Source organism: Orycteropus afer, unplaced genomic scaffold (genome assembly GCF_000298275.1).
Source record: "Orycteropus afer afer isolate SDZICR_OR568_19922 unplaced genomic scaffold, OryAfe1.0 scaffold00361, whole genome shotgun sequence".
Taxonomy (NCBI): Eukaryota; Metazoa; Chordata; class Mammalia; order Tubulidentata; family Orycteropodidae; genus Orycteropus; species Orycteropus afer.
The window spans coordinates 2,035,848-2,049,735 of NW_006921948.1; the positions used below are offsets into that span (position 1 = coordinate 2,035,848).

General features: G+C 39.7%; 1 protein-coding gene across 1 annotated transcript; it reads right to left on the reverse strand.

The window, feature by feature from the left end:
• Positions 1–10,927: 10,927 nt before the first annotated feature.
• Positions 10,928–13,525, reverse strand: SLITRK4 (SLIT and NTRK like family member 4). The gene has a single exon (XM_007952847.2). The coding sequence runs from the start codon at positions 13,523–13,525 to the stop codon at positions 10,928–10,930; it is 2,598 nt and encodes an 865-aa protein (XP_007951038.1).
• Positions 13,526–13,888: the final 363 nt, after the last annotated feature.

Consider the following 13,888-nt stretch of genomic DNA (forward strand, 5'->3'; position numbering starts at 1 on the left):
GGCCTCCAACAAGAGACTTGAAAGAGTGTAGGTTGAGGTCAGTCTCTCAGTTCCCATTGATCTTCTCGGAAGGAAGGTTGGGCAATCCTACTTCCGTAGTGATACTGCCTCGGAAACCCAAGGAGGGGGCGCTATGAATTGAGGCCGACTCGACGGCACATAACAACAACACACTAGCTTTACTCATGGTTTGACTAACCATGAGTTAGGCTAACAAGTTTTGGCTCCTAATCCAAGGCCTGTCACAGGCCTAAAGTGGCACCATTTGTTCCACTAATATGGTCTTTCCCTACCCTTTGACATCCTCTCTTAAAAATGCAAATAACTTTGAGTACCACATACTATCACGCACGTGAATTAACGGCATGTGAATTTGGTATCTGAATATTAATTGAGGGGGAAAAAACCCTAAACACTATACAGAACCAGTGTTTTGATGGGTGCAGGGGGCTATATTTGGAGTATATAGCCACTGTCCCAAGAGATGATGCCTGAGTGAGGAGCCGTGGGACTACACAGGCAGCAGGCAGGGAAAAATGGTGGCTTCATTGGGCCCCGAGATGCACAAAAGGGGAGTCCAGAGGGTGGAGATTCCTTGCTCTGATAGACATCTCATCACATCAGCAACAAAACAAACAATCTTTTTTTATTTTCCCTCTATTCTTTCTCCCTATACAGAAAATCAATTAGGCAGAGGTGATTTATGCATTTAACACTGTGACATTTTAGATGTGAAGTATGATTTCAGAGTGTGAAACTGCTAATTTGGAATGATTTACTAGTACCTAAAGGAATATGCATTGTGATTAAGGGAGCCAGCAAATTCACAGTAGCCACTTTTTACAGGGCTATGGTTCATGGCATTTCACAAAGATGAAGTTGTATTTCAGATCCATCCTGTATATACCCAGGATCTTCCAAAACTAACTACAACAAAAACAAGCAAATCAGAAAAAATCCCTTGAGCTCTGAAGGTTTCTTTCCTTTCTCTGTATGGAATGAAATTCCAATAAAAATTTCTGAGCGTATCTTTTTCCTACTTCAAATAATTCATCGTTGCTATTTTTAATATAGTCTGTAACCTCAACTAAATTCTTTGGAATAAATTTTAATTCTATCTCATTGAGGGGAAATTAAAAATAATAAAAAAAAAAATAGACCCAACTCCAATTAGAGAAGATGATATTACAATAAACTAACCTTTCTGTTCCATTTGCCAAGCATAAGAAATAACTTCTAAATTTAAATTTATGATCCAAATAATAAATACAAGGACGTCTTATCATTTTTAGTACGAGGTTGTTACTACAGTGCCATCTTCAGTGCAATGTACAAAGGAGGCTTTTTTTTTTTTTTTTCATTTGTAAAATTTTCCAACATCAGAGACATTTTCCCTTTCTGGAACACTGATACTAAAAATGAAAATGCTAAAAATTAGAGGGAACTTTCCTCTATGTCTCTTCTAACATGATGACTAATATCTTTCTGAGATTTTAGGTTATTCGTTTGTTAGACATCATCTCTTGCTAATTAGACTACTATTGATCAGCTATTTGATAAATGGCTTTACTGTATACACCAAAGAATCTTAGGACTTCAGAGTTAGAAAACTGGCTTCCAAGGTCACGTGTTGTTGTTGTTGTTGTTATGTGCCGTTGAGTCGGACCCGACTCATAGCAATCCCTCCTTGGGTTTCCAAGGCGGTATCAGTACAGAAGTAGATTTCCCCATCTTCCTTCCGAGGAGTGGCTGGTGGGTTTGAACCACAAGCCTTCTGGTTAGCAGTCAAGTGCCTTAGGCACTATGCTACCAGAGCTCCTTCAAGATCATGTAGTACCACATTATACTGACAGTAAATTTACCTGTCAGAGCCATTCTCACCTTGGGCACTTCTGTGGAGAAACACTGTACTTTCCATGTAAGCCATTCCACGTATGGCCTGTTCTAAACCTCACAGGAAAATGGCCTTATGCAGCACTGAAATGTCCCCCTGGGATCCCTGCACAGATCCCCACTCTCCCCTCTGGAACTTTTAAATAGAGCCGTGAGTCAGGAGAATTGGGTCCTAGACCAGATGGCCCGAAACAACATGTGCACCCGTGAGCAGGTCACTTTCCCTCTCTAGCCTAGTTGCTCCTGAGTAATAGGAGGGCTTTGGGCTGAACAATAGGGTTTGAGGAGCCCTGGTTGCATAGTGGTTAAGGTACTTCGCTGCTAACCAAAAGGTTAGTGGTTCAAACCTATCAGCCGCTCTGTGGGAGAAAGATGTGACAGTCTACTTTCATAAAGATTACAGCATTTGAAACCCTGTGGGGCAGTTCTCTGTCCTATAGGGTCGCTAGGAATCAGACTTCACAGTTTTAGGTTTGGTTTCTCGGTTTCTGTGACTTGAAAATTTAACGAGAATGTATACTTTCATCTTCCTATGAAGGTTCTTAACTGTTGGCAAGGACCGTTCCCCTAACAGGCTCTTGGTTTACTCCTGCTCTGATAATCTTTAAGATGGAATAAAGACATGTAATACAGTCTCACTTGGCTATAGTAATCATATTATGTAAGAAATTTTTTTCCACTTTGTTTATATGCAAATGAGCAGCTGAAATAATAGATGCATGTGTGATTAAATAACCAAGTTGGTGCTCACACATTCTGCACTGCAGCACAGCCCAGGCAACCAAGATGACTACGCAGGGAGGAAATGCTGTCCATGAACCGAGTCACGCACACACACTGAAGCCGACAAAAAGCCACCAAGTTCAAAGGGAGGTTGGTGTCCCACAATGTCATTTTAATAAAATGCCTGCATTGTGGTCCTCTTAAAGCCCCATTTTTAAAAAAAGAAAAATGTTAAAAAGAACACACTAGTCCTCCTTGTAATCCTGATGGTTTTATCTAGTTCTCAGTGCACGTCTCTGTGTAACTGCTCAGTTACATATAGAAAAACAAATGCTTTGTGAATTTTCATGGTGAGAATTGATAGAGCAGCATTTGAACAGCTGTGCCAAATCGGAGCCAATGCCTATTTTCTGAACTAGAGAGTGCAAGGAGAAAATAGCAGCCATGCTTATGGCAAAACACAGCAAACCTGCCCACATGTCAGCAATAATGCACTGTAGTTATTGCCGGCCCCTAGAGTGAAAACAGATTTCTTCGGTCCAGCTCACGAGCTTGAGCCTGGCACTCTGGTCCCAATGCCAGGAAATTGAAAACACAAGACAGATCGTCCTACACTTGACTTCGTTCTGATAACTCACTCTACCTTCTCATAATTATTTTTTTGTGTCACCAAGACTTCCTTTTAAATCCATCACTTCCACTGCACTACATTTCCTTCTTTCTAGAACTTAGAGAAGGAAACGGGCAGACAGAAGTGTGATGATTTTTTCTATAAATAACTGAGCTTCGAGTTTGAAGGAGACCTACAAATAACTAGTAGCTGCTGAGGACTGGAAAAGAACTGGTGAATTAAAACAAAGAAGGGCATGTGCAAAGTACACACAGCAGGGATGGGCTCGAGCTGGGGATACTGCGATGGTGAGAACACGTTTGCATTGAGAGGCATAGCTTTTCAGTGTGCATTGCCACTACCAGACGAGAGTGACAAAATCTGCCTGCGCTAGCCCGGGCCATAGATGTTGTTGGCTGTTCACACAGCAGAAGACAACTGCCAGCAGGGAGGACTTGGCAAATGGGACACATCCCGCTATGGAGCAAGGGAATCCATGGCAGCTACAAGGCTTCCTGGGGCTTTCTTGCAGGAAATGGCTACTCAAATATGCACTTGGTGATTTTTATTAAAATAAAATTCTGAAAGCAAACCCAAAAGCCTAGCAGCTTTCCAGCACGATTGTTTAGAACCATTTCTTCTGCTCCCTATCAAAATGTATTCTGTGTACCATGCAGGTTTCACATCCTATCCTCATTGAACACAAATACCACTTCCCATTTTTTTCCAGCTAAAGCTCTCTCAAGACCTCTGACAACCAATAAATCCACAATGTCAGTCAACCAAAGAGGAAATTCATTGGGGGCCGAGAAGTTAATGGGTGGTTTTACCTGACCAGTGAATTAGGTACAAACAAATGAACTACTAGTCTATGTTGGCACAGCCTGGATTTCATATCTATTTTTTAAAAAAATAAAAATAAAACGAGGTGGGGGCTAGAATAAGAGAAAACAAAGTCTAGGATTAGGCAGGTTTTACTGATTCTTGTTCAGTAATTAGGTTCTGAGTTCTAGCTGGTAAGCAGATGTTTCTCCTCTTAATACTCCCTTGTCTTTATCCTCCCTGATCTTAACTTAGGTGATGTCAATCAACTGCTTCTTCTTTTTTAAAATATCTTCCATTTTCTAACAGTGTTTGAGCCAATCATCACCCTAGGGCTCTATTATTTTGGATGTAAATGCTCCTACCAGGTTCTCTGAATAACATTTGGCTGCCTGGAAATTGCACACAGCATACATTTCATAAACTTACAGGCTGAGCATGATAACAATAAAGTTAACATATAAAACCAAACCCACTTCCAGAGTGGATTCTGACTCATAGTGACTCCCATTGGGTTTCCAAGGCTATAAATCCCAAGAAGGAGCTGATGGATTTGAACTGCCGACCTTCTGGTTAGCATCCAAATGCCTTACCCAATACGCCACCAGAGCTCCTTAACATGTTGTTGTTGTTGTTGTTGTTGTGTGCCATCGAGTTGGACCTGACTCAGCAACCCCTCCTTGGGTTTCTGAGGCAGTATCACTATGGTACGGAAGTAGATTGCCCAACCTTCCTTCCAAGGAGTGGCTGGTGGGTTTGAACCACCAGCCTTCTGGTTAGCAGTCAAGTGCCTTAGGCACTACGCTACCAGAATATCAAAACAAAATCCTAAGACAGTAGGTATTACTACAACTGAGAAGCAAGCCGGACCTCATGGCTACTCTACGTGACACAGTGGTCAGGTTTCAATTTGAAATGATGGAAAAAGGAGGACAAATATCTTTTGGGTCCTGTAACTACTTTGTTGTTGTTGTTGTTGTTGTTATGTGCCGTCGAGTCGGACCCGACTCATAACTACTTTAGTTAAAAAAAAATCTTGGAAGTGAAGCCAAAGGATTTTACTTGTTTACATCACCTAGATAATCCCCTCTGTGTTAAAATCACTATTTGTACATATTCCTCTGTGTTTGTATATCTGTATGTGTACACGCAAGGCTTTGTGTAAGTGTTTAGGTAGATCTGGCCTACACTTTCAAACTAATAGAACAATGGCATCAGCTAAGAAACAGATTATTTGCATTTCTTTTTAAAGTGGGCCTTCACTAATTTCAGTCTAGGAATTAGGAGGAACTAATAAACACACTGAATGGCTACAAATATGACCTATAAGAAAAAAAAACTTTTATTGTGAAAACAGCATTAAAATTACCGAATACCAACTCCAGAATTTTACCACAATGGTTCAGTTAACATAAAACAATGATGGAAATATACATTTCAATTCTTAGTGGGGAGAACAGAGCTGACTATAATGTTCAAAGGTTTCCATGAGCAGTATCCACTGAGCAACACGGCTTCCTCGGGCTGTTAACCAGTAGCATCGGATATGATCTAGTATTTGCAAGGTGCCAACTAAGAGAAGTAGATTGTTCAGAAACTCTAAAAGACTATTTCCTTCCTAGAGCTAATTTAAAGTGATACTGTATATTTATTCATCACATATTCACATCCTCTCTCTGACAGCCCTATCTGGGGTTTGTTGATGTTAAAGGAAAGAATTTCTCATTTTTCATGTACTACTGAAATCAGCAGAATGGCTATTTAGCCAGTGTCTAAAACAGTACACCAGAGGGCTGAGCAACTCGCTGCTGGCTCTGGTAATTTTTAATTACTGAAAAGTTTGAATGTCTTTATTTCCAACAGCAATCGTTTGGTCAAAGTATTCAAATAGCTGGTGCAGAGCCCCACTGTATGTTTTTCTCTGTTGACACAGGGAAACCGGATCAAAAATTTACATAAAGGGGAGTCACAATACTTCATCTCAGGTAGACCACACAGACTGTTCTCCTTGTTTTTCCCTTCCAAAATGCAATCCTAGCAACCAGTGGAAAATACCAAAAAGAAACGAAACTCCAAATTTCAGAGCAGTTTTGTACAAAATAAGTTCTTAAAAGTCATCTGGCCTCCCATTTGTTTGTAACTAGACAAAGGTCAGATGCCCAGCAAATCTGCAATTAAGGGTTAGCAATTAGCAGGTGAACTTGGTGTTATGCAGTCAGGTTTTCCCAGTCAGTACACAAACAGGATATGTTAGTTCAGCCCATCTGACCATAGTGACTAACTGAATGAACATGGGAAATGAGGCCAAATCTTGATTTAATGCCACTTGTTCACATAACTGAATGTCTTGGGACCCAAAGCTCTCTGCTCAGTACTCATGAAGAACTAAAGTAAGTCACACAATCCTGTGATACACCCCATGACACATGTGACATTCAGTCCAAAGGTACTTGCATACGCTATCTATAGTCTTCACACCTTCTGCATAGCTAGGTAGAGACCTAAGGCCACAACAATCTCCATTAATTTATATTCGCTCTTTACATCTCTTCCTGTAAGTGAACAAAGTAAACATGCCTTAAACCCACTTTATTGGTCAGTACAGTGTGTTTATAGTCTTGTCTTCCCTCAAAAATCAGCCATGATGCAACTGACTCATTTTTCTCAACCACAGTAACTCTGGTGAAGTGAGAGAGTGATGCTTTTGGTTATCTTTGGAAGAACTACATACAATTCACAATTCACCTCCTACATGCTTAACCCCTGTAACCAGTCAAGCTAGCCACTGATGATAGAAGTCTTGAAGTTGTTCTAAAGCTATTTGAGAAGATAGTCAAGGTTGAATACTGATATCTGGTTGTCTGTACAGATGTCAGATTCCAAGTGGCTGAGAACAGGCAAGAATCAAAGCATGTCGCTCTTGGCACTGCCTAGTCTCCTAAGGAGCTGCCAGTCAAAAAGAACAAAGATTGCAAAGATGGTTGGAACAAAGCATCTCTTAACGTAGGTTTATCAATGTCATTGAACACAAACAGTATTCTAAAGCTATATATCTTACCCTCAAATCTAGGTGAAATAATCAGTTTGGTTACTGCTTTATTTCTTCTGAAAAATAATGAAAAGAGAAATTTATTTAACAAACTCTGGCTTCAGAAATACCATTGTAGCAAACAATTTTATTAACACTTTCATAAAAAATGGCATTTAATAAATTCTCTCTAATAACTCTTTGATATAATTAAAAGCAAACAAAAGTCATTAAAACAGTTCCTTTTGGTGATTTACATTAGCTTTTATAGCATGAATTGATTTTTGTCTTATAAACTAACCTAAAATACTAATAATCAAATCAGGGTAAAAACAATACAATGTATTTTCTTTACTTTATTTCAAAATAGTGATTATAAATACATTCTTAATATATTTTCTCCCCAGCTCTTTGGATGCGACAACAACAAAAAATAAAAATAACTCACTGTGCTCATTTCATACAACGTCAATGTACAAATCATGCAAAAAATTGTATTCTTACCGCCATACATTTCTAGATGTGTTCTGTTAACGCTGAAATGCCTGTGGATGTCACGCATGAGGCCATGCCCTGTATAATTTATGCATCCTTATGGCTTAAAAAATTAAATGTTTTTTTTTTAAATAGCAACAAAGGAAAGCTGGTCTTAAATGATTTTCTAATGAATATATTTCTTCAGTTTATTATTCAGAATGGAAAACTAAATATCGAATATAAATTGCCTTATAGACTTGGATCACTGTACTTTATAATAGCTGCTTTCTCATAAAATTTCACAAAGATTTACTTTTAAAGAATTGAATCATCTTTATTGATTTCATAAAAAAATAATTTAAAACTTGATTTATATTACACAGACACAATATATGATCTCAACCCCTTCACTGATTCCATACGATCTAATTTTCTTTGCCACTGTTCTAACAGGGTTCCCTCACAGGAACACAATGCCAAGAAGCCCATGACATGCCACACCACTGTACAAAGCAGCATTGCTAGATTCTTCTAGAGCTGAATCCAACTTCTAAAAACGCTGCACCAACATATCTGTCATTCCTTAAGGGGTTAAAACTAACATCAAGGTTATAGCTGAAAACCAACAAAATGTAGATGCAGTATTTTTACTGCTCTTGTACGCAACTCAAAACTTATGCCTAACTACATTATTATAAAATGTACAAGGAGAACTAATGAGACCAGTGCAAAATAGTATACACGGTATAATGTAGGCACAATGACTTTAGTTAAGGAACGTATATGAGCCTTAACCAATGATTTGTTACTATCATTCATTTACAATTAGAACCTCCAAAGTACCACGTATATTTAAATTACTTTAAAAAAAAAAAAAAGTTAGACGTCGATACCTTTCAGCAGAAGAGTATGAGATAGCCAATATGCCATAGCAAGCTTTGTGATGGCAGCAGGTACTCCTGTCATCGACAACTGCAGAAACCTTGAAACATCTTCAAAGCATCACCACAATGAATAAAAGGCATCATTCCAATGACCTGTTATCCCCAGATCATGGCTGGAGCTTTCCAGTTCCTCCCGTAAGTGTGTACTCAAGATTCCTCAATCCATACTTCATTGACAGGATAAACTAAAACACCTTCTTGGAAGCTTTTGCATCTTTATCCTGTCAGTATGTATTAGGAGCCCTTTAATCCATGGGGGCACGCATGCATGGTAATGGCATATTAAAAGTCCTTAGGAAATTGTACATGAAATCAAGCTGTTGGGTACACATCTTAATGTCTTTTCAAGATCAGAATGCAATTATTTGTTTGGATCTTTTTTATAGTCATATAAAGTTTCACAGACATCGTCATGAACATTAAAATTAAACACTAAAGTTTTAGGAGCACCAGCACATACATGTGGAGACAACTTTTTTTTTTCTTTTTGCTATTTAAGAAAAGAAAAATACTCCAAATTATCTATATGTATGAATATATACCCAAACACACACACACACACACACACACAAACTCCAAGAATGCCAAACTTTTATCTTGGAACAAATACATAAAACCCTGAAATTAGTGACTGGTAAAGGGACTGCTGTTATAACTTAACCAGAATATCAATTTGGAAGCCGCACCAAAACATCCACCACTTGAAATTAATGAAGAACAACTATGTGCACCTTCTCGGCCATCTGACTGATTAATATAGTAATTATAAGAGATGTAGCACAAAAAAATAAATACACAGGCAGGCCGAGAAGGCAATGTGTTTCTAGATGCCACTCTGGCAATCAGGAGCTCCTCAAAATCTTCAGATACCTGCCATCATCACACACTTCATTCCTTTGACCAATTTTGACTTTGACCGGAACAGCGCAAGCAAACACAGTGGCATATCATTTGTGGTTGCAGACTGTGAAGTCATCTGAGACCAATGAAAGCATTTTACAGTGTGGTTTTGATAGCTGAGATTACCATGTTTACTGTTCTACTTGGTTATCTGATAGTAGTCAGAATGATGAAAGAACAGGATAGCGATGCATACAGGATAGGACTACTAACCTTATGCAGTCATTTTTTAAATACTTGTCATGAAAACTATTTGAATTAAGCTCATAGAATCCTGAAAAGCAAGACAATTGATGGCAAATAACAACTGCCCCAGACAAGATACTAGAAAACTAAGGAATCTATTTTAAAATGCACAATTGGTAACAATTCTGAAGGTAATATGCTAATTTCACAATAGCACAGAACTGTTTTTTTGTATTTTTGTTTTGTTAGTTTTTTTGTCTTTTTTTTTTTTTCATTATACCTGATCACAATGTCCAGAGTATTTCTGTACACGTCAGCTGCAGTTTCAGTTTGGTATATTTTTCTGTCTAAATGGATACTTATTGATAAATTCACTGTGATCAGGAAAACAAGTCAGGCATTTTAAATACATAGTAAGGAGTACATATTTTCCTACGTAGTATACAAAGTACTTCATAAATATGAATTATGTTACAAAAATAGCTTTGGGTGCGCTCACACGGTAAGCACTTTGCTAATTTTGGACAACCTTTAAGGATTGTGGGTATTTCACATAACTGAGAACAAACTCTAATGTTCGTTAATTTGAGCCGTGTTTAATTCTGATAAGCATCACGTATTTCTTCAGATCACCACAAACGCTGTGTAACTCATGTGGATTCTTCCTCTTTTAGGTTTTTATGTATAGACAGGTAATGCTTAAAGTGTTCCAATTTATTTTATAGTTATGTAATGCATGGTATATTTTAAACAAATATTTGCACAATTTAACATTATAAATCCAGTGGTTTCAAGATGCAGGCCATAAAGGTTACCGAGTTACAAACACTATCGAATGTTCTCTCTTTGCATGCTTTTTTTTTTTTTTTTTTTAACTTTTCAGATAATCTTTACACAGAGTTGTTACAATGCCACAAATCAAAAGGATTAATCCAGTTCCACCAACTTAATCTACGTGCAAGATGAAGGACCCAGCCGAGGTACAAACACTGGTACCAGTTTTCTTGAGTTTGCTTCACAAAGCACAAAGAGACGAAGGTTTTGCACTGGGGTACAAAAGCGATTTGCCTCTTGAGGTGAAATTCAGTGTATTATGTGTATAAAGCATCCCTTTGGCAGTAGAGTTCGCAGTATCCCCACAGGACTCCACAGTATAGGTTTTATGTAGTAAAATCTACTAAGGAAATTCTACTTGACACATCTTTGCAGCTACAGTTAATGAGACACCCTTGGAAACACCTGCCTCTATGCCTATTGATAATATAGCATTTGGAAGTTAGAAGTCAACAAAAGGCACTTTCATCATTAAATAAATGTCCTCTGTATGAATTAAGATTGCATGACCTAGATCTTGTTCAAAGCTGTTTGCTCCTCAAGGACCTGTAGGTAGTCGGGGGAACTCTGAAGTTTGGCCTTCAGTTCAAAATACTCGCTCTTCCTTTGCTCCACTACAATCTTGCTGTGGTTGCCTCCTATAAGTGACTTCTTGCTTTTTTTATCTTGCTGCTTTTCTGGATAGCGGATCTCAAAGCCACTGACACCGATGCTGTTGTACTCCTTTTTGCTTTCCAGGAAATTCTGAATAAACACATTGGAATCCCTGCTAGGGAATAACTCATCCAGCTCATCAATTGTGCTCAGTCTCTTTCTCGTATCCACATGTAATAAATCCTTCTCCTTCTCGGCAACACTTCTCACCACGACCTTCTGTCCCGGATCGGAAAACATGAAGCCGGTTTCGGACTCCTTCAAGCCGCAGGTGTGGCTCTTGCTCATCCGCTCTATGGTCTGTGGGATGAAAGCTTCTGTGCTCAGGCTGTCTTTCTGGCTGGTTTTGTGGTCATGCTTCCTCAGCGGCACCTGCATAGAGCCACAGTCAGGGTTGCCTAGGCCTTCATGCTTCACTGTGGGCTTCTTGTTGCGCCGGAGCACAAAAACAAGAAGGCAGAAGGCGACAAAGACAGTTAAAATGAGAACCACTAAGATACTTAAGATTAAAATAGACAGAGGCACCGGGCCACCAGGGGGACTGCGAATGGGACCCAGTGGGGTAGTAAGCGTAATGGCAGGTGCAGGGCTCGTGAATGGTACAGATGGCTTGTTTAAGAGTTTGGGACATAAGATTTCATTTTTGAGGGACTTCAGTTCAATGTTGGCGAACTGCACAGGCGTCTCACATTTCAGTTCTTTGACAACAATCCCGTCGTTCAACTTCTCCAGCCACAGCTTCAATGCCACCAAGTCACAAGTGCAGTCCCAGGGGTTGCCCTCCAAGTCTATCTGGGTGAGGGCCTGCAGCTGATCGAGCACCCCGCTGACAGGCAGGTACATGAATTTGTTGTTTCTCAGGTTCAGTCTGGCAAGGGAGGCCCCAGAAAAAATGTAAACGGGCAGGCTCTTCAAGAGATTATTGTTTAAGTACAGTAACTGCAAATTGGGCATTGAGTCAAAGGTGCCTGCTAAGATTTCCTTAATCAAATTGTATTCCAAATACAGATACTGCAGGTTGTGAAGTCCTGAAAATATTTCGGGATAGAGTCTTTCTATCTGATTGCCATTGAGATACAGCCTGCGCAAATTAGTGAGATTGTGGAAGACGTCTCCCTTGATCACTGTGATCTGATTGCTACCTAAATGGAGCAGGTCCAGTCCTTCAAATTCAGTGAAGTCGGAGACGTCCACGTCTTTGATGCCATTGCCATTGACATGCAACTTCTTGGCGTTCAAAGGTTTCGGTATCAGTTCAGACATGGATTGTATATTTTTCTCTTGGCAGTTGACACTCAGTCCCAAATCTGAAGGATGTGTTTTGCAAAAGCAAGGCGCCGGGCAAGGTGTCAGAGGAGGCACCCTTGTTTGGTAAGATACGATCTGACTGAGATTGCGGTTGGAGAGGGCTTTGCCTGCCACAATTCCGGAGATCTTGGAAGGATTTGTCGTTTTCGGTGGCTTGGTCACTAATCTGTGTAGGGATGTTTGGGTCGTGTGCCCATTGGGAGTAGTGTAGCCGTTTTCTAGCTGAGACGGTGGCAGGATGCGGACATCAAAATCACTGCCCGTGCCCATGGGGCATAACTCTTGTTTGTTGGTTTCTTTTAAAAGCCTTCCGTATAAGTCACTGGGTGTTTCACAGATAGCTTCCCCTATGTAAATGTTATATGGCATATTCTCCAGCCAAGCTTTCAAAGGCAACAAATCACAGCTACAGTTCCAAGGGTTATCTTCCAATTGCAATTCGACAACCCGGCCGATGTGTTCCAGCACTCCGATATAGGGGAGCTTCTGGATCCTGTTCCCGCGTATATCCAGATGGGTCAGTGAGGCAAATCGGAAAATATTATCAGGAAGGAACGAAATCAGGTTGTCATTAAGAATGAGAACTTTCAGTTTGTGGAGCTTATTGAAGGCTCCTCGTTCAATATACTTGATTAAATTGTAGTCAGCCTGGAGATACTCCAAGTTCTCGATGCCAAGGAAAGTGTCAGCTCGGAGAATCTTTAATTCATTGTTGTTCAGGTGCAACTGCTTTAATGCACTGAGCCCCAGAAAGGCTCCTCCCTCAATGTTCTGCAGTTTATTATTTCCCAGCTGCAGGGATACTGCGTGTGAAAAATTCAAGAATGTACTTGGATAGAGGATGTTTAAAAAATTGTTTTGGAAATTGAGGTGATAAAAAGTAGACCAAGGCGGTTTCAGCTGATTGGGCCTGTACACTGAAACCTTCTCACAGTTGACATAAAGCACATTCTCAACTGACACGCAGGAGCACACGCTGCAAACTTCCACAGATACGTCCACATCTGCATTTGTCGACGGAATCAGGGCTGACAAAATCAGAAAGAGCCAAAGAAACATCTTCTTGCAATCAGCAAACAACTTTATGCTTCTGAATAAAGAGAAACAATCTAAAAAATAAAAAGAAAACAGTTTTTCAATGGTCATCACTTGCAAAAGGATTTCTGTTTAAATCATTCCATAGCGAACACATGGCTACACTTAGGAGCTTTTCCTCTTACAGGCTCTGAAAACTCCAAGTAATTTCAATCGGTCAAACAACAACAACCTCCAGCAGTGCCATACGTTTTATTTCAGTTCCCGTATTTTATCCAGAATTTACATGGACAGAGCACACAGCAAACAGTAGGGAAAAAGGATGATTAATCATGCTTCAGTCGTAACAATCTGAAACTACTGCCTCTGCATGGACCACCAAGCATAGTGAATACAGGCCATGAACTTCTTATCTGTATCTCAAATGACCCCAGACCACAGAGTTTGCTAGGAGCTACATGGTAATAAGTACCA

Excerpts from the sequence above, each read along its gene's own strand:
- SLITRK4 (XM_007952847.2), bottom strand. The coding sequence starts at position 13,525 with ATGACCATTGAAAAACTGTTTTCTTTTTATTTTTTAGATTGTTTCTCT.